At 32.2% G+C, this 20211-nt stretch overlaps 3 protein-coding genes across 6 annotated transcripts; 1 reads left to right on the top strand and 2 right to left on the bottom strand.

Annotated features, from left to right (window-relative positions):
• LOC109349876 (pollen receptor-like kinase 1) lies at window positions 218-4068 on the bottom strand. Of its 2 annotated transcripts, none has more exons than XM_019590911.1 (3): window positions 3195-4068; window positions 1885-2484; window positions 218-1202 (listed from the first exon to the last, which is right to left on the bottom strand). In XM_019590911.1, exons 1-3 carry the CDS (start codon window positions 3883-3885, stop codon window positions 553-555), a joined length of 1941 nt encoding a protein of 646 aa, XP_019446456.1. In that variant the 5' UTR covers window positions 3886-4068; the 3' UTR covers window positions 218-552. The 2 variants fall into 2 exon arrangements, with proteins under 2 accessions (XP_019446456.1, XP_019446455.1); XM_019590910.1 differs by having other exon boundaries at window positions 218-1211.
• On the bottom strand, window positions 6236-13103 carry LOC109349877 (tRNA pseudouridine synthase A). 2 transcript variants are annotated; one of them, XM_019590913.1, is made up of 8 exons: window positions 12744-13103; window positions 12291-12475; window positions 11571-11716; window positions 9802-9893; window positions 9358-9635; window positions 8165-8228; window positions 7543-7605; window positions 6236-6689 (listed from the first exon to the last, which is right to left on the bottom strand). In XM_019590913.1, the coding sequence occupies exons 1-8, from the start codon at window positions 13062-13064 to the stop codon at window positions 6495-6497; spliced, it is 1344 nt and encodes a 447-aa protein (XP_019446458.1). In that variant the 5' UTR covers window positions 13065-13103; the 3' UTR covers window positions 6236-6494. The 2 variants fall into 2 exon arrangements, with proteins under 2 accessions (XP_019446458.1, XP_019446457.1); XM_019590912.1 differs by having other exon boundaries at window positions 12291-12478.
• On the top strand, window positions 15488-19258 carry LOC109349881 (26S proteasome regulatory subunit RPN13-like). Of its 2 annotated transcripts, none has more exons than XM_019590919.1 (8): window positions 15488-15588; window positions 15831-15893; window positions 16282-16374; window positions 16461-16520; window positions 17686-17724; window positions 17819-17893; window positions 17988-18054; window positions 19060-19257. In XM_019590919.1, the coding sequence occupies exons 2-8, from the start codon at window positions 15855-15857 to the stop codon at window positions 19146-19148; spliced, it is 462 nt and encodes a 153-aa protein (XP_019446464.1). In that variant the 5' UTR covers window positions 15488-15588; window positions 15831-15854; the 3' UTR covers window positions 19149-19257. The 2 variants fall into 2 exon arrangements, with proteins under 2 accessions (XP_019446464.1, XP_019446465.1); XM_019590920.1 differs by lacking the exon at window positions 15488-15588 and adding an exon at window positions 15589-15671 and having other exon boundaries at window positions 19060-19258.

The raw sequence follows: 20211 nt of genomic DNA on the forward strand, positions 1-20211 counted from the left end.
CCGGTGTACCATATAAACTAACTTATAATAAAATTACATAGTTTAGTGTAATGGAGTAATATAACTTGTTGATTTGACCCGAGTGCACCATAAAATCTAGCGACTGTGTTAGTATAAAGTTGTTTACACTATAAAAATAATTGTTTACCTATTAAATCCATTAAACTTATATATTAATTAGTCAAAAGTAAGGAAATAAGAGAAGCAATTTCAATTAAATTACCTAAAACCCATGTCATTCAAACCCTATTGTCTTTAGTTTTACATTTCTTGCATCATGCATATATGGTTTACATCATGGAAGATCACAAGATTAATAAATAAATATATGCCCCTTAATAGTCCACCTCTCATTCATGTTGCAATGCTTTTAAAGGGATAGATACCCAAATAATTAAGCTATGTAGTGGATGTAATTTAATGAGGAAAAAATGTATATGAAATGACAGTTATATACTTTCGGTGCATCATTCATCATCATACATTGACTACGTATAAATCTTTACGGTATCGATGCTTGAATATTGGACTCCTCAATCATTCATGCATGGATTAGAAAATGATTTCACCAGATAATCCCCTTGAAGATCTCATATCAGCTTCACTAGCATAAGATGAATAAAAATCATCATCATGGTCCTTCTCCTTAACATCTTGTATTTTCTCCAATGCTTCTTTCAAATCCAATCTTTTATCAACATCTCCTTCACAACATTCCAAAGCAACCTTCAAAAGCTTCACCATTTCATAATCACTATTCCTTGTTCCTCCCATATCTTTATCAAACACTTCATTGATCCAATCTTCTGGGTCAACAGAAAGAACCCAATTTGCCAAACTTAACTCACTTCCTTTCCCTTGTTGCAAAAAGTTTGAAGGAAACTTTCCACTCAAAATTTCCAATATTAATATTCCAAGGCACCAAATATCAGTTTTCTTTGTGATCCTTCCATGTTGTAAGTACTCAGGAGATTTGTATATGACCATGATGTCTTGAGCTAGATCTTGGTTTATGACAGGAACCAAACCATAGTCACATAGGAGTGGCTCAAATGATTGTGTTAGAAGAACATTACATGATTTAAGGTTTCCATGAGGTGCAATTAGGCTTGGCATGTCTTTGTATAGATATTCAAGACCTGTTGCTATGCCTTTTACAATCTTCAACCTTGTTGGCCAATCAAGGCTTGGTTCTCCTAGAGCTTGGTGTCCTGAAAAAACAAGTACAAACATATTTATATTTTACAAGCAAAGGTGTGTATATACACTACTTATAAAGTCACATCTTCCCCTCAGTAATTTAGGAACTGAAAAACTAATGAAACCTTTTTTTTTTATTGGAACACAATGTTAGTACTTTAAGAAAATGATCATCTCAGGTACTGAAGAGACAAATTATTGATTTTACTTTTATATTTAAAGAGTAAAAGTGTCACACCTTACTATTTTTTCTCTTTGTTTTCACATGCACTTTCCTCTCTAGTACCAGAGATGATCCTGAGCCCTCTCATACTTAATATTACGGGTTAGGATCTTTTCCAATAATGGAGAGAAAGTGCATGAAAAAACAAAAGAAAAAATTATGTAATATAACATTTCTACCATTTAGATATATTGTATTGACACTTTTACCTTTAAATATAAAAATAAAACCAATAACTTGTCTATGTTACTAGAGATAATTATTTTCCTAATTTTACCTTCACAAATGATTAAATAAACAATTCAAACTCAACCAATATTTCCCCCCTCATAGGTCACTTGAGCTTTTAGTACTATGCTTGACTTGGTTAACTTTACTCCTATTAGTATAAGTATATGTAATGTTATTTATATGTATCTATAATATATTCTTAAAAATGGAAATGAGTTTATAATATATACCATGAAGTCTAACAGCAAGACTACCATTCTGAACATAGTTAGAAACCAAAAGCTTCTCTTCTTTTCTATAATAATAAGCCACAAGAGGAAGCAAATTAGGATGATTCAACCTTCCAATCCTTCTCATATGTTCATGAAACTCTTCCTTCCCTACATTGTTCATTTGCTTGAACCTCTTCACCACTATCTTTCCACCACTCACCAATGAAGCCTTATAAGAAGAACTGAAACAACCACTTCCTAAAATCTCAGCAGAAGCTCTAAGCAACTCATGCAAATCAAATCTTTCTGCATCATCTTTTATGAAACATAACTTCATGGTATTTTCTCCTCTTCTGCTTTGGTTTGATCTTGATGATCTATGACTCTCATCACCTGCATCTTTCACACCCTTTTTGTTAAGGCCTGAAGGTTCATTCTCTGAGGAATTTGATGATTTTCTTTTACGGAGAAGGATGAATAGTATTGCTCCAATCACACATATTACTGCTAAACCAACAACTACTGCAACCACAATAGTGCTAATAGTTGAAGGCTTCTTGGGATAATGAACAACAGTGATGCATGCACCCAATGGAGTTCCACATAACCCTTCATTACCTGTGCATTTCAAGTATATATATACATGTTCAGATTGATGCTATGTGGTGTCACTGTATATACAAAGACTCAAAAAGTTATTCATCTATCTTTGGATCAAATGTTAGCAACACAAGAAAATTGAACTTGTCCTGAAATTTGTTACAATGACACATATATCCCTTCATTCACAGTTAAACTTTTTCAATTGGTTAAAAACTATTGAAAATTTATAGCAGAGATATATAGAGAGTAAAAAAAGGGCAAAGTAGAGTAGTGCAATAAGCTCTTAATTAGTGGGGTTTGAAGAGTTTAAATGTATACAACCTTATTTCGCATTTGTGAGAGAGATTGTTTCCAGGATTTGAACCTGTGACGGGTGATCTTATGGTCACTAAGCGGCAACCTTACATTGTCCCAAACTCACCAAGAGAAAACCAACAAAGCGGTCTAGTGGTGTAAGACACCACTAGATTCCCAGAAAGAGTCTTCAAAGTAATACTTGTTGGGAGGGGCAATCACACACGCCAAACGAGACTAGTTTCTTACCCAAAAAGTTAAGAAGATGCATTTGGTAGTACAAAAAAACTCAAGAGAAAGAGACTAAAATAAGAAGGAAAAATTCTGATCAATTTTAAATGAATTTTTTGTCACAAGGGTGAGAGAACTGAATACAACATAAAATACAAAATAAGGAATTGGATATAGGGAGAATTGAAGGTGTCACTCACCAGAAAATGCAGACTCAGGGATCTTACTAAGTGTAGCAGGTATATCACCTTGCAACTGATTATTAGCTACAGTAAATAATTTCAATGTGTTCTGTTGAAAAGGAGGAATATAGCCACTGAATTTGTTTCCATCCAACTTTAACTCCATAAGCCTTGATAACTTTGTCAAAGAATTTGGAATAGCACCACTAAACTGATTATTTGACAAATGAATTTTCTTCAACCATTTCATGCCTTCAAAAGTTTGATCAGGAATCTCCCCAGAGAACTTGTTGTTTGAAAGGTAAATTGCTTTCAAACCAACTACTTTGTTTATCTCTGGCATTGTACCATTAAGATCATTATTCATGAAACTTAAGGTTCTAAGAAATGGTAAATCCTTAAGAGATTCCACATCAAAGACACCATTTAGACCCATATTCTCAAGTTGCAACCCCCATATTTTCCCTCCATTGCAAATAACACCAGCCCAGTTATTACCACCATGATCTGAATTACAAGGAGTAGTTGATTCATTCCATGAGGATAATCCATTATTATTGCTTTGTAATTTGTCCTTAAACTTAAGGAGTAACTCTGAGTCTGTAGCACCATAAGAACCAAGAACAACACATGAAAGAAGAAAGAATGTTTTGATCCAACTTGATCTAATATTATTATTATCAAAGACACTGATTATGATCAGTGCCATAGTGATGAAAGGTGGGTACACACGCACTAAGGGTAGCGTGTGCTCCCTGAAGAAGGTGATGCAGCTTCACAATGGAGAGAGAAAGGGTGCTACTAAGGGGTGAAGAATGAAGGGTTGAAGGGTTGAGAAGTTTTGATGGCATTGAATGGAGAAAGAAAAGAGAGAAAAGGGAGAGACAAAAATAGAAGAGAGAGAAGATGTTTTTGGAGAAATTATTTGACAAAGTCCTATGTTGCATGAGAATGTCTTAAACATAGAGAGAAATATAAGGGTAGCCTTTTAAATAATTGCATGTTACAGCACTTTTTACCTTTTTGTATACCTGTTTTGTTTTTAAGGCATCTTTGTACTGTACCTTAGATCAAGTTATCAAAGGATGTCTAACAACAACTACAGCCATGCATGCACTGCATTACATCATCAAGCCATGATGCAAAATGTTGGTCAACCTTCATTACATTAACAAGTTAATGTAAAACTAACCTACAAGGTCTTCATATATGATTAGTTTCTTTTACCATATTTAATAGGGAATAAAGAGAATTTATAAGTTGTTTCAATTATTTAATTCAAAAATAATAAAGTCACATGTGACTATCTCTAACCTATACTAAACTCGGAAAATTTATAGATGTGGTGTACCTTGACCGAAAAATTACGGTTTTGGTGCACCTTTTAAAAAAATTACAAAACTAATGTAGTTTTATATAAATCAACAATGGAAGCCGATTTATGTATTTTTTTTTCTCTCTTCTCCCCCAAAATCGGCACTGGGGAAGGAGTTTTATTAAACTATATTTTTTTTAAACTCCCCCTAAATCGTCAATAGGGGGAGATTTACCTTCTTTTATTTATTTTTTAATTTTTTCTCTCCCCTAAATAGGCAACCGGAGAGTTTTTTATTTTTTTTAACTTGTGGGAGTTATATTATTAGTTTTAGGGTTTAATTTTTCAAACACAAATCCTAACTATACACAACATGATAAATTTTGTCAACCCTAACCCTAATAACATAACACAATAATAAAAAACACACATAATATTTAATTATTGATTCAATGATTTAATATTTACTTATTAAAATATTATGTGTGTTTTTCATTATTGTGTTCTGTTATTATGTTAGGGTTGACAAAATTTATCATGTTGTGTATCGTAAGGATTTGTATTTGAAAAATTAAACCCTAAAACTAATAATATAACTCCCACAAGTTAAAAAATAAATAAAAAACTCTCCGGTTGCCTATTTAGGGGAGAAAAAAAATAAATAAAAAATAAAAGAAGGTAAATCTCCCCCTATTGACGATTTAGGGGGAGTTTAAAAAAAATATAGTTTAATAAAACTCCCTCCCCAGTGCCGATTTTGGGGGATGAGAGAAAAAAAAAATACATAAATCGGCAATTCTATTGCCGATTTATATAAAACTACACTAGTTTTATAATTTTTTTAAAAGGTGCACCAAAACCGTAATTTTTCGGTCAAGGTGCACCATATTTGTAAATTTTCCTACTAAACTCTTTATTATTAAAGAATATTTGGACTCATTTAACATGAGTTTGCCTCTTATAGTGTTCCTGTGTATGTGTATAGAAAAATTATTTTAAATAAAAAAAATTGTGATCTCTACACTTCAATAGAAATTAATATATAAAGAGAGAAAATGTGTAAACTTTTATAATCTCTAACTTAAAACATGGACATTAACCCAGGAATTTTATAATGTGATGGTGACATAAATCCATAAAAACTGTAACATGTTTTTGGTTGACAAAACATTCTTTAATAATACGAGTATAAAGAATACTCAACACTAATAAGCAAAATCATCACATCAATAAAACTAATTCAACACAAAACATTGATGCCTTACAAAAACAAAAACACTCCTACAACCATCACTTTAACATCATAACAAAAGGTTGATCATATACCAAAATCTCATGATAACAACATTGTCACGATTTTTGAACGAGAATTGGTAATAAAGCTTTGAAATGCCACCATGAGCTAAGCAAGTAGTTAAACGTTTCTTGAATCTCAACTGATTTGTATAATTATATGATCAACTACTAATGGATATTGGTGACTAGGTTAGACAATTTTTAAGATGGTTGGCTAGTAAAAGAGTACATGGCTAATGTAATCTTGGATGACGAATATTCCTTTACCCTTTTAGATAAGGAATTAATCTCTTTCGGGTTATGCGACTGTCCTTCCTAACAAGTGTTGTTTCTATGAATCGAACTCTTGACTTTTGGTCATCCTGATGATCTAACGGGGTCTACATCACTAGAGTAACACATTGTTGATATATTAATATAATATTTTAATATCTATACATTTTGAATGTAAAATGTGTTAGGAAGTTGTCAAAATTTAATTCTACATATAACATAATTCTTACAAGTTCAGCTCCAAGCTTACAAACACACAGTTATGACAGCAATGGTCAAAGGAGACCAGATGCAATATGGAAGATATTGCTAATCATAAAATTACAATATGGAAGATATAATGGAAAACTATTGGATAAAAATTCAACCCCAGGTTATATAATATATCTGTGTGTCTATGTTTTGGTTAAGAACCTAAAGTTCTAAATAAAGCATTATTTCTCTTCCTGGATGAGGCATTTTTTGGGGTCAAATTCAGCATACCCTACATCAACAAGACACAGGCCATCTGGGGGTGCTGGAGGAGCAGTGGCGCGCCGACATGTCGCGTCCATGAGCTTTAGCAAAGCATCGTCTTCTGCACCAGCAGCAGCTTCTCTAATTGAGGTTGCTACAAGTACTCTAACCATCTACAAAATATATGACACACCGGATCTATCAGACCAATTATTTTACTGAGAGGAACTAAAAGTTTAAAACTATCATTTTTACCAGAATGGTTATTTGCAAATATTATTATGGGGTATAAAAGGCTATTGGGCACAAGATATGCACCATAAAACAGGAACGTGTTAATCACTGAAACAGAAATCATTTTATATGGGTTTCATTAGCTATATAATCATTCAGTTAACAGTCTGGAAAATATAATGTCAATAACAAGTTAACAACATAAAACTTGAGTTTCTCTAAGGGTTCGTTTGCGAGTTGGGTTTGTAGAGGAAAAAAGGGAAGGCTTGAGAACCATGAAATACACTTGTGAGATGACTCTGAAGCCTTTCATTGCTCCTCCAAAACTCAGCTCGCAAACGGACCCTAAACTGATTCATTTGTGTTTGAAGCATCTTCTGGTTAATATGTAGAGCAATAAGGGTCTGACTCCAAGCCATGTTAACATATCAACTCCTTGTTTATATTTTCTATAAAACTGACAATGCTTTATTTTTCATGTTTTAAACCAACAGATTTCATTATCTGCATTTTAGTAAAAGTTTCATATTAGAGAAGCCAAAACCTTCAATACATACACTTTTCAACTAACTCTTCGGGAGTTGGTTTTTTTGTATGGAAAGGGAGGGGAAGACACATTTTTTAATTTTAAATTAAGAGTTATGATGTTTTTGTAAATAAATAAAGAATGATAGGGTATGTTTCATAATAATCTATCACACTATTCCTTATTTATTTATAACAACAATACATAACTCTTTTAATGTAAAATAAAAAAACTCCCAGAGGAGGGCAAAGACATGCAACAGTTACCTTGCGTAAAAAGCGATTAGCTACCAGCTCAACACACATAACACTTGTTTCTTCTCCAGAGTCCTAGATGTCACAAGTGAAATCAAACACAAATCAAGATTCTCTATCAACAACAACCAAAGTACTCAGTGAAGTAGTCTGAGTTAAAGCATAGTTAGGGCTGATCAAATTCAAGCTGCAAGTAAGGACACCGAAAACTGCAAAGATGTCTTAAAAGATGAAATATACTTACAGACATGAGAAACCTTGTAACTTGGAAAGTACAAAGCTTAACATGAGGATGATTTGTTAACATTATACATTTCATTTAAGGGAAATCCACTGAAAAGACACCGTTGTTAACATTTATGAATATGCTTGAGAAATTGGAAAGTATACATATTATCAACAAATGAAATTTGTTAATATAGAGAGAGCAATAGAGAAATTGGATGTTTCAGTCCAACGAGACAGGCATGCTTTTAAAGTCATCCTTGGATGCATTAACATTTAACACATCTTTGCTAAGTAGGCCAACAATATCAAGTTCCATCCATTTCAATGCAGAATGGGTAAAAATTGTAAAGGAAAGGCCGAAAAAGTGAAAAGGTGAGCAAGTATTCAAAAATACGAAGTAGCTTACAGTTATTGGCAATCTGGCTTCCATAGCTCGAGCATGGTAAACAAAACACTCAGTTGGTGGACCTCTGAAACAGAATAACAGTCATAATCAATTCATTGAATGACAGTTCCCCTTATTGAAGTCTTATCAGCATCAAGGAAATATACAGGTGAGCCACTTATTCCTTATCTTTTTATCTTGGTTTTGGACATTCTTACTTGACATATCCAAGAAGCCTTAATGCATGCATTTTGCAGAAAATAAAGTCCTAGTGAGAAAGCGGCATAAATGATAACCTAGAGTTCTAGATGAAAGCTTTGGAATCACATCAAATTGTAGAATCCAAGTGTGAATGAAATTCTAGAATGCTTCAAGTATTATTTGTGATAGAAAGGTACCTACCAGGTTAAAAGGATAATTTTACACCATGGCCATAAGACCAGTAAAGCTTTATGGCATCGAATGATAGGCAGCAAAGCCAACAAAGGAATACGATAAGTGTAGTAGATATGATAATGTTTTGTTGGATACGCGGACATAAAACAAAATATGAGATTAGGAATGTATCATAAAGGAAAGTAAATGTGACATCTATTGAAGAAGAGATGGTAGAATCACAACTAAGATGGTCCGTACAAGTGAGAAGAAGACTAATAGAAACCCCAATTAGATGAGTCAGCCAAGGAAAACCCTAGATGAAACCATCAACAAGGATTTAGACCTAAATGGTCTGTGGGGAGGGGAGATTTGGTTTTTGATATCACATTATAAGATCGTTTAATCTATGTAGCCGACCCACCTAACGGAAGAAGGCTTTGACAAACACATATTCGATAACTCTGCCATTTATTTGGATTTGTGCGGACACAGTTTTACAAAGCAATACTTCCAAATATACCTATTCTCAGTTCCACAGAAAAAAGCAAAGAAGTCCTATATAAGAGATAAAAACCAATTTGACAAACAACAAAAAACATACAAGATATAAAATGAATTCGTTTATGTCCCATTTCAACTAAACACCAAGCAACAGCTTCACTGAATTAGTCACGAAAGCAAGAATCCTTCAAAATGTTGTCCTCGTTTTTGCTATATTTAACAATTCTTCATATAAAAGATCATGGAAAAAATTTAACAACATATAACCAAAAAAGCTGAATTTGGTATGTGCCTACTTCAATTGAGTAAAGACAGATTCAAAATTAAATTCTTACTCATTCCTTGAAGCTTTTGTATCACGGGCAAACATCTTATAGGATAATAATTTTCCTTCCAATTCTCGCAAAAGTCGGTTTACTTTTCTTACACTGAACACATAAGATTTCTTTTCACTTTCTAACTCATCCTTGCAGGCAGAATCAAGAATTCCATTATAGTCGCTGACATCCCCATTTCCATTGCTTTGGTCCCTATACCCTTTACTAATGAGTGGAAAAATATAAAGGTAATGCCTCCACTTGGCAGAGAAATTAGGATGAAAGGCACGTGATACCTACAATAAAGTCACATTTATTATCTTATTAGATTAGCTGTTCTGTGAATAACGAAGAACTTAACCTGAAAATCAAACCATTTTCTTGCTGTTTTTTCTTGAACTCGAGGCAGTTGATAAGTCTGTCCAACATTAGGTTCACATGTATATTACTCAAAAATATTACCTCAGAAACTGATATGACCCTCAATTTCCCTGGTGCTGCGTGATTGATTGCATCCTCAATATCTCTTGGTTTAACATCCTTGTCCCAAGTGTCTGTAGATTACGAACCTAAGATTAGGGGTAAAAAAAGCTTAACCAAGTCCTATGACTGCTAAATTATGAACAAGCTGATTTTGTATGTTCTGAACATTTCATCTGCTTTCAAGGAAAACAACAATTTACTACAGTACAAAATATAACCCTGCATATACTATAACTTATGTTCATATAAGAATGATTTAGAGCTCTGAATTTCATATATAAGAACACCGCAATGTTCTACATTTCTACTAAAGAATAAAAGAAATAATTTGTTTCAGAACCTGTATTTCTACAAAAAATAAAAGAAATGATTTCTTTCAGAATTTGATTACTAATTTCAGTTACTCTTTCCTAGGCACTATCAACAGTTCTTGTAATTCTTGACTTGTGTCTAGCTTAGGAGTTAGGACTTGATGTTGATGCTGATTTTCCACTTTTATGGATTATAAGTATGCTTCAGCTGCACCTGAACTTCCGTCCATAAATTCGTTATTCATCAGAATAACCAGATTAATAAATCTTAAGCAATATTTAGGGGTTGTTTGCAAGTTGGTTTTTGGAGGAAATTGGAGGCAAGGGGAAGACTTGGGAACCATGAAATACACTTGCCAAAGGGCTTCCAGACCTTCTCTTTCCCTAAAAAAACCAACTTGCAAACAAAAGAACTGACTTAAAGGACAAAATCAAGCCAAAAAAAATCCCCCCACGTGACAAAAGAAAGTTAAATCTTCCCAAAAAAGGAAAGAAGAATATACCTAGATTCATTTATGATTTTTTTAGCATTTAGAAAAGACAAAGTAACTTAACTATCCAAGTTCCCACATTTGTCAAAGAGCTTCCTTGTCATTGATGCCAGTTATGAGGAAACAAGGAATGCAATCAAATCCTGCCAGAGCAAGGCAAAAAATTCTTATCCGATTTTAACTGAAAGAACAGTATCACACTATTGAGGTGTTTGGCTATTCTCAGACATCCAACATAGTCTTGTTATGGGAAGACCATAGGCATCTCCAATATTTACTGAGCTAAGATACTCAATGTGTGTGGGAATGTGATAATGCCCTTTCAAATTCATGGGATCTATGGATGACTGTGTATAAGCCTTGAGCATGTTTGACAAATTACAAACTTTACCCACACACTAATTTCCTTTCCTTTTTTCTAATAAATACTCATTTATCCATAACAATTTCACCTCCTCGTTATGTTATAAATTGATAAATATAGCTAATACATACAATAACAAGAAACTTTTTGTTAATAATTCTTTAATTAAAATGTTGCTCTTATCAAATAACCAGAAATGTTTAGTTATTCATAAATTGTAAATTGTATGGTGAAACAAATTCACATATGAATATAAATGTTTTTTTACTTATATGATGTATTTACAAAATTAGGAAAAAATGCATTTTTTTAAATTCGAAGTTTTGTCTAATATAGCTAAAGTGCAGCCAAACAAAGACATCATAATGAAGTCAGACATCAGTACATTTTAAGTGATTCTGTAACTATAAACACACAAACAGGGGAAGAATAATGCTAAATGATGGTTGCCACAAAAACTTTGCCAATAAGAGACTTTAGTGCTCCAGTTTCATCTCAATCACGTGCAATCAGCGTGAGAATTCATTTATAGAGAAGCTTGGACTTAGTAAAAACATTGCTAAGGACAAGGAAATGACTTACAGAAAGAACAGACTTGTTGAAGGCCTGTCACTCCTTTGTCTGTACGGCCAGCAACGGTAGCACAGCCTTCAATAGGCACACCTCTGTCCTTGAGCTGTTGGGTTTTCCTTTCATCAACAAATTTACCAAGTGACCCTTCTACTACGCTGCATAAAGAAATAAGTACAAGACCATGAAGCAAACTAAATTGTCCGATAAAAAGATAACTAAATTGAACATACTTGTTTTACTAGCAACAGGAGTTAATAACTTAATTTTTTTAAAGATATACAAATCAAGCATGTTGAATCAGCAGGACGGAGATGAAGTGACAGAGGGGCCAGGGGGTGACAAAAGAAACAGTTGTACCATGTTATATTGTGCCACAGTTTTGTCAAATAAATTTACGTTAAACTAAAAGGACAACTAATTTGTCATACTCATATCATAATAAAGTATCAAAGAGAAAGCTAATTTATAAAGTCATATGATCTGGCCAAACCCGCAATGCGCTCATTTCATAATTCAATCAATAATAACAACAATCAAACCTTAGACTCACTAGGTGGGGCTAGTCGGCACAAGATTCGACCCTTGAACCAAGTCATTCAGTAAGTAATGCCATAACCAGTGGGACACACGACATTGTCATAATTCATTCCATAATTCAGTCATGGCAAAAAACATGTCATAGTTTGCAGCATGTAGTACAGAGTTGAAAGAAAAGAAGAAGATCTTTACCTTTGAACAGTGTTCAATCCTGGCTGCTTTTGCCACCCATCAAACGAACCCCCATGATACGAAAGAACGATTTTGAATGTTGCTCTTTCCCACCTCCCAGTGCGTTTTTTAGACGCAACACTTTCCAATTCAATTTGATCAGAAAGTGGTGGAGGAATTGCAGTATCATCGTGATTAAAAAGCGTCTGTTAGAAAAGCATGAATTAAGAATGATAAATATGAAATCCATAAAACGCTGACACTAAGATTGTACTAAACCCTGACTTTAGGGTCGAAAAGAAAAAAAAAGACTGTCTAATGCACGAAACTCCCACTTAGTGGCACGAGCAGAGAGACTGTTTCCAGAATTTGAATTCATATTTATAAGCAAAAACAACCTTTCCGTTGCGCCGATCTCGTTTAGGGTTGAAATGGTTAATAAAATAATAAAAAATGAGTGTGATGAAGAATGACCTGAGATGGAAAGAGAAGTGGTAAAGAGGAGTTGGCATGAACAAGATTGAGATAAAAATGATTGATAGGTTGCCAAGGTCTTAGAGACATAAACTCGAAGCTTTCTCTGGCATTCCATCTTGGGTGTTTGGAAGGAAGGGTATGGTTATAATGCACGTGACCTGCTTGTTCAATTTCTAATTCCATGGAAGAAGAAGAAGAAGAAGAAGAAGAAAATAATAAGTGATTGTTAAGGGTGTGTTTGTGTATAGACGTAGTGGTGGTTTGGAATGTGTGGAAACGGAAACCAAATGATGATATATGGTGTTTGGCAATACTCATTCGCCGTAACAAGCTCCTTCCTTCGCACTTTTTAAACAATTTTATTGGCTGCCACACCTCTTTATCACTTTTCTCACACCCAAAATTGAGTTAACACTTCACATGGAGCTACAATGATATATTGGGAAATCTCATCCCAAGAGGCCTTCACAAATGAGAACCCATAAATTATTATTAAATAATTCATTCTATATTAACTATATATAAATCTTTAGGGTCTTATATTAATAATAATTTCTCATTTCCAAAAAAATTATATAAGAGTGAAATACCTACCTAAATAAAGCAAAATACATATATATATATATATATATTCATGTTCCTCATATAAGAGTATATGTGAATATAATTGATAAAGTGAAAGTGTAAAATAATATTTACATTTTGATATTATTGAATGTTTTTCCATGTGAGTGAAAGTTGTTCTTCTTAGGATGAAGAAGAGAGAAAATAGAAGTAGGAGAGTGTGTGGAAAAGTAGTGATACATAGATGGAAAAGAATAAAAGAATATGTTAAAGTTTCCTGTGGTTTTATTATTTACATGTTACAAACTGATAAAATTAAAATATGAAAATTATGTCATGGTGATTACTAAATGGAATTGAATGAAATTATGAATATTCTTTGGGCATATTTTATATTTATGTAATATTAAAGACAAAATTGAAATATAGAAATAACACATATTTAATTACCTAAACACTCTTGTGCATATTTTACCTTTACACAATGGTATAAATGTCCACTTTTTTTTGCAAGTAAATATACATGAAATTAACATGCAAGTAATTAAAAAATCAATTTCAACTGAAACACCAACATCTTTACAGGTAAGAACAAAATGTATATATTTATAGTATAAGAGTTTTTTATATTGTGATTGTATTATCTATTGTTCATTTTCATTTATTATTGACTTTTCAAACAAAGTAATTTAAATAAAAGATAGATAATACATTGACTATGTATAAATCTTTATATTGTCAATGTATATATATTACATATATAAACCCCATTGTAGATGCATAAGAAACACTATGAAACAATTGCTCCACCAAATCTTTGAGTGAAGTATGATACTTTGTTAAGAGTTAAATTTTGGAGGGGGAAAAAGTTTAAAGTTGTTTAAGTATATTTTATAATTTCATTCTTTCACTTCCTCCATTATAGAGGTGGAAAAATGGGCCGTTCGACTCGTTTAGTCTGCGCCCGTAAATGCTTGCAAAAATTTAAGCGGGTGCGGGCATGCCCGCATTGATTTAACGAACAAAATTCAATGTTTTGCCCGTTTTAAAATGGGCTAATGGGCTTGTGGGCGGCTCGCGAACATTTTTAAATAATTAAAAAAAGTAAAAATTGATATAATAAAATTAAATTAAATAAAGTAGTTGAAAATAAAAAAAAGTAACAATTTTTTTGATATTTTATATGAAGTTTAATAAATCATATTAAATTAAAAAAAATTAGGAATTAAAAATTATATTTATCATAATTTGTTTAAAAATTTCTTACTTTTTCCTTAAATTATGTTTATGAGCCGTCCGCATGCCTACGTAAATGCTCGCAAATTTGGCGAGCAAAACATGCAAAATTTATGTCATGTCCGCAAAAAAATATGGGCTATGTGAGTAATACCCATTTTACCATCTCTATTTCATTATCATCTAAAATAACTCACAAATAAATGCATAGTCTACATGGTGTTGATTATTTCATGGATTAATATTGTGAATTTGTTTATCATATAACTTATGTATAAAGGACAATGTCAGAAGATTTAATTTCTTGTATAATAGTTTTTCTTTGGTTTTATAAAATAAAACTAAACTCATCAAATTTTTTTTAAAAAGTTATTCAAACAAACTTAACAAAATTAAAATTGCCTATCAGTTTTAACATTTTTTTACTATATTTTTTATATTACGAATGGTATCATTTCCCTTTCTAGGTAATAAGTGTTCCTCATAAAAATTGAACATTCAATCTTATAGATTTTTGAGATCTTACACCACTAGATCAATGTCTTATTATATATTTTTACAATATGATTTCTTCCTAGAAAATAATAAACATTTAAAAATCATGAGAATAACAATTTTAAATATTTCATCTAACAAATTAATTAATAATTATGTCAATAATTCAATATATCTTTCATAGTTATAAATTGTTTTTTATGTATTGATTGTCATCACTCATAACTTTAACTTGAGTAAATTTATATGACAATATTTTTTGAGAAAAAAAAACATATTTTACATATTATTCATCTATTCTATTAAATTTTAATGGTTCAAATTAAGTCATATTTTATTATTATTTTTGAAACCGAGGTTGCCAATTTCGTAATTTCATTGAAGACGAAGGGTTTAGTTGGAAAAGGGAATCAAGGTAGAAGGGACTATAAAGTAAATAAATAATATAATTAAAGGAACTCTCCGAACTCAAAACTGTGTCTCGTGTTCTTTCTTTGTCTCTGATTTTCTTTCTGAAGTTGTGTTTGGGTCTAAGCAATACTAATAAGTAATAATCAAACCTTCAATTCCAAAAGTGATTATTCACTATTAATCACTTCCCTAAATATTTTCTTCCTCCCTAGTCTTTAGATTTTTTCTTCTCCCGTTGCTTCATTTCCTTTTATTTATTTATATTTCTTGAACCGATTCAATGCTAAAATTAAGTGGTTTTGTTATTGTTTTCTTATTTCATTTCAAATTCATCTTTTAATTTTTTTTTATTTTTTTTATTAATGTTACGTTATTCAGCTCATTTCGTAATCTACTTGAAGGATGAGTTCATCTTCTATGGATGCTTTTCCAGCAATTCAGGTAAAACCTTTTTTGTTCATATATTGCATTACTGGTTCTTTTATCTATGTGCATCATGACACGATGATGTATGCATGTTATGATTTGAATGTGTATTTGATTTCAAGTTAATGGTTTAACTAGATATGGATCATATTTGCAAGTGTTTGTCTATAGGATAAAACTTAAGTGTTATTATTCTTCATGTGCTTGTGGTGTTATTTCACATGTTATATTTTCATTGGAAAGTTGTGGCACATGTCTTGTTCTCATTTAAGAACAGCGCCATAAGCATCTATAAAACAATACCTTAAGTTTTGTTCCTTGTTAATACCTGTATTGTGTGTTTCATTCTTTGTTTTCAATGGTTTGATCATAGTTTTTTAATTGAACAAATATTTGTTGGCAGGAAATTATGCTGGAGTTCCGTGCTGGTAAAATGCATTTCGAGGGTAAAACAGTTGTCCCTGATCCACGCAGAGGGCTTGTTCGTATTGCTAGGGTATGATTTTACTTGAACATCCTTCTGAATCTGCAGGTTTGAGAACTGATATGTTTTAAACCCACAAGTGATTGCTTTTGTCTCAGGGTGAGGAGGGATTAGTTCATTTTCAGTGGCTTGATCGGACACAGAATGTTGTTGAAGATGTATCCTTTGTTCACTCTTCCCAATTACTTGTACTTGGTCATCATTTAAGTTAATGATGCACTATTGCGTTGCATATTTTTTGTGCAAGTATTTTGTAGTCTGTAGTTTCTCCCTTTCTTTTTAAGTGAATATTTTCAGTTTTTTGTGAGACTTATGATGCAATTATTCTGTCATGAAATATATGAGATAAAGTTCAGGGGTTGATGTGCTGACAAGATAAAAGTTCAGGGGTGCATAGCAATACATTTTGAATCACTGGTTAACAGTGTGATGTTTTCATTATTAAAATGGATGCATGGTAGCTTAAGATGTCTAGACAGAAGGGATAATGGTTTCTAGTGAATTAGTTATTAGGAATATGTGGAATGTTTTACAGGGAGAGGCTCCTTTGAAGTCTAAAGTGCAGCTTGCACTTAAGAGTTTAGAGTCTAATTTGCATGAATCTTGAGACAATTCTGATGCAGATTCATTGGTTGAGTATAATTCATCATATTCAATGGTATAGATTTGTGAACTTTAAGCAAAATATAATTCAAAGGATCCGCCCCCATTTTATATCAGCACTCATTGCAAGAATTCTTTTTTATTTTATAAAAAGTACATATATCCTTTTATATCACTGAAGTGGATTAGTTTTGGGAATTTTTAATTGCTTGTCAAGACATATCTCCAACATTATCACATCACATGAATGCAGGTACCTTTATTTCTTCTTTAAATTAGGCATAAAATTACTTTGGACTTGAAGTTAAATTACTGTCATGTTCATCTGAGACTGTATTTAATATACTGCTCACCTGTGTATGTATTCTGTTTTTATGGGTTTGTGTACAAAGTTTGATGATTTTACAATGTTTGGATTTGACATCTTTTAGTTAGTATATTCTCATTGTGATAACTTGATCTCCTTCATCCAACCGTAGGAACTTATCCAATGTTCTGTTTCATGAGTTTTAGTTTCTTTTACATCACTAAGTTAAAGTGCAATTCCACCATTGTTTTATGTTTTCTGGTTTATTCTTCTCGCTCTTCCCCAATCATTATTATGCTGTTGATTATCATTCTTTACACTGCATTGTTATGACTTATGATAATTGGAAGTTGAAACATTATGTGGCGTCCTGCTGGATTTATCTTGATTTTTCTTGACCTAAGCTAACACAGGATCAAATAATATTTCCGAATGAGGCTGTTTTTGAGAAGGTTCTACTGTTTTACTGTAAATCACTTTGGTTATACTATTCTTAATTTGCTTACTTGTTGATGGTTTTGACTGCTTCTATTCTTGTTTGCTTAGGTTAATCAAGCATCTGGAAGAGTTTACATTCTGAAGTTCAATAGTGATGACAGGAAGTTCTTCTTCTGGATGCAGGTTAATTTTATTACTGAGTATCCTCTTGTATCACTTAGTGCTTTGACTTTATGATTAGTCCTTACATTTCTGCATGTTCCATCATTCTGCCTAGGAATCAAATTCTGACAATGACTCACAGCTGTGTAGCTCAGTGAATGATTATCTTAACAAACAAATAGGTAAGTAACTTTCCTTGTGCTTTGAATTATAAAATACTGAGCATAAACCTTATGCTGCCAAACATTCATGCTATTATCTTTAAATGTCATTGTGAAACATGTTTGTCTATTACAATACGTGAAAGGGAAGAAGCCATCAAAATATGTTTCCATATTATTTTATTAGTTCACCGGTCTAGGATACGAATTGAGATAGAATACAGACACTCTAACGGGTAAATTAATGGAAATACTAGATTCAATGATTAGGAGGAAGATCAATGTTATGTGCCTACAAGAAACTAATTGGGTTGAAGAAAATGCAAGGGAATTAAATGGTGCCATAATGCACCTTTTTGTACATGATATTGTCCTAGTTGGAGACTACAGAGAGAAATTAAATGGGAAGCCTGAAATGTGGAGACATGCTTTAGAAATACATGACTTTCATATAAGTCAAAGTAAGACAAAATATATGGAACGTAAGTTCAGCAAGAGGCAGGCAAATCCTAATGTACAGGTAAAGATTGGAGATCATACCACACGCCACTAGATTTAAGTATCTTGGGTCAATCATGCAATACGATAGGGAAATTGATGATGTGTAAACCGTAGAATTCTAGCAGGGTGGACGAAATGATGGAGTGATTCAAGTGTCATATGTGATAGAAAGGTGCTACTCAAGCTCAAGAGGAAGTTTTACTGTGCAACCTTAAGACCCACAATGTTATACAAGAATAACAAGACCAAATGTTGGTTGAACTTGATCTCAGAGGCATTATAGCCTTGTGTTATAGCTTGTCAGTTTTCATGGCAACTATGGCATGAAGTTTGTTTCTGCAACGCTCATACAAAAGGTCGTAGTTGTCAACACAAAGCACAACTTAGTACCATTTCAAAAGGATCTAGCTCTGTTTCTCGATAATGTTATGAACAATTATTTCAAAGTGGCATACAAATAGCAATTGTATAATGTATGAAACTTCTATCTGTAGAAATAAAGGGCAAGTATTTACTGATTAACAGAGTTCCTTAGTGATGAAGAGCCTGACGGATCCCTTCCGCTTCAAGTTTCTGAAGATATGGCTGAGGATGACATCTCATCTAGGTACTGATGTATTTTGGATATTAAATTTAATGAAAAGAAATGTAATGTTTAACAAAATGTTTGCATATGCTAACTTTTAGAATGAATTTGAGATTTGTTTCTGGTTCAGTTTTCTCTAGCAATTTATGAAATCATTGTGCACTAATTGCTATGAATACTGTTTGAATATAATTGATAAAGTGAAAGTGTAAAATAATATTTACATTTTGATATTATTGAATGTTTTTCCATGTGAGTGAAAGTTGTTCTTCTTAGGATGAAGAAGAGAGAAAATAGAAGTAGGAGAGTGTGTGGAAAAGTAGTGATACATAGATGGAAAAGAATAAAAGAATATGTTAAAGTTTCCTGTGGTTTTATTATTTACATGTTACAAACTGATAAAATTAAAATATGAAAATTATGTCATGGTGATTACTAAATGGAATTGAATGAAATTATGAATATTCTTTGGGCATATTTTATATTTATGTAATATTAAAGACAAAATTGAAATATAGAAATAACACATATTTAATTACCTAAACACTCTTGTGCATATTTTACCTTTACACAATGGTATAAATGTCCACTTTTTTTTGCAAGTAAATATACATGAAATTAACATGCAAGTAATTAAAAAATCAATTTCAACTGAAACACCAACATCTTTACAGGTAAGAACAAAATGTATATATTTATAGTATAAGAGTTTTTTATATTGTGATTGTATTATCTATTGTTCATTTTCATTTATTATTGACTTTTCAAACAAAGTAATTTAAATAAAAGATAGATAATACATTGACTATGTATAAATCTTTATATTGTCAATGTATATATATTACATATATAAACCCCATTGTAGATGCATAAGAAACACTATGAAACAATTGCTCCACCAAATCTTTGAGTGAAGTATGATACTTTGTTAAGAGTTAAATTTTGGAGGGGGAAAAAGTTTAAAGTTGTTTAAGTATATTTTATAATTTCATTCTTTCACTTCCTCCATTATAGAGGTGGAAAAATGGGCCGTTCGACTCGTTTAGTCTGCGCCCGTAAATGCTTGCAAAAATTTAAGCGGGTGCGGGCAT

Source organism: Lupinus angustifolius, chromosome LG06 (assembly GCF_001865875.1).
Source record: "Lupinus angustifolius cultivar Tanjil chromosome LG06, LupAngTanjil_v1.0, whole genome shotgun sequence".
NCBI classification, from domain to species: domain Eukaryota; kingdom Viridiplantae; phylum Streptophyta; class Magnoliopsida; order Fabales; family Fabaceae; genus Lupinus; species Lupinus angustifolius.

Coding starts and splice junctions, on each gene's coding strand:
- LOC109349876 (XM_019590910.1), bottom strand. CDS start 3,885: ATGGCACTGATCATAATCAGTGTCTTTGATAATAATAATATTAGATCA. Junction 2,485..3,194: donor CCCTGAGTCTGCATTTTCTG/GTGAGTGACACC, acceptor TGAAATGCACAG/GTAATGAAGGGTTATGTGGA. Junction 1,212..1,884: donor TCTTGCTGTTAGACTTCATG/GTATATATTATA, acceptor TTGTTTTTTCAG/GACACCAAGCTCTAGGAGAA.
- LOC109349877 (XM_019590912.1), bottom strand. CDS start 13,064: ATGAGTATTGCCAAACACCATATATCATCATTTGGTTTCCGTTTCCAC. Junction 12,479..12,743: donor CACTTCTCTTTCCATCTCAG/GTCATTCTTCAT, acceptor ATGCTTTTCTAA/CAGACGCTTTTTAATCACGA. Junction 9,894..11,570: donor TCAACAAGTCTGTTCTTTCT/GTAAGTCATTTC, acceptor CGTAATCTACAG/ACACTTGGGACAAGGATGTT.
- LOC109349881 (XM_019590919.1), top strand. CDS start 15,855: ATGAGTTCATCTTCTATGGATGCTTTTCCAGCAATTCAG. Junction 16,521..17,685: donor CACAGAATGTTGTTGAAGAT/GTATCCTTTGTT, acceptor AAGCTAACACAG/GATCAAATAATATTTCCGAA. Junction 18,055..19,059: donor TTATCTTAACAAACAAATAG/GTAAGTAACTTT, acceptor ACTGATTAACAG/AGTTCCTTAGTGATGAAGAG.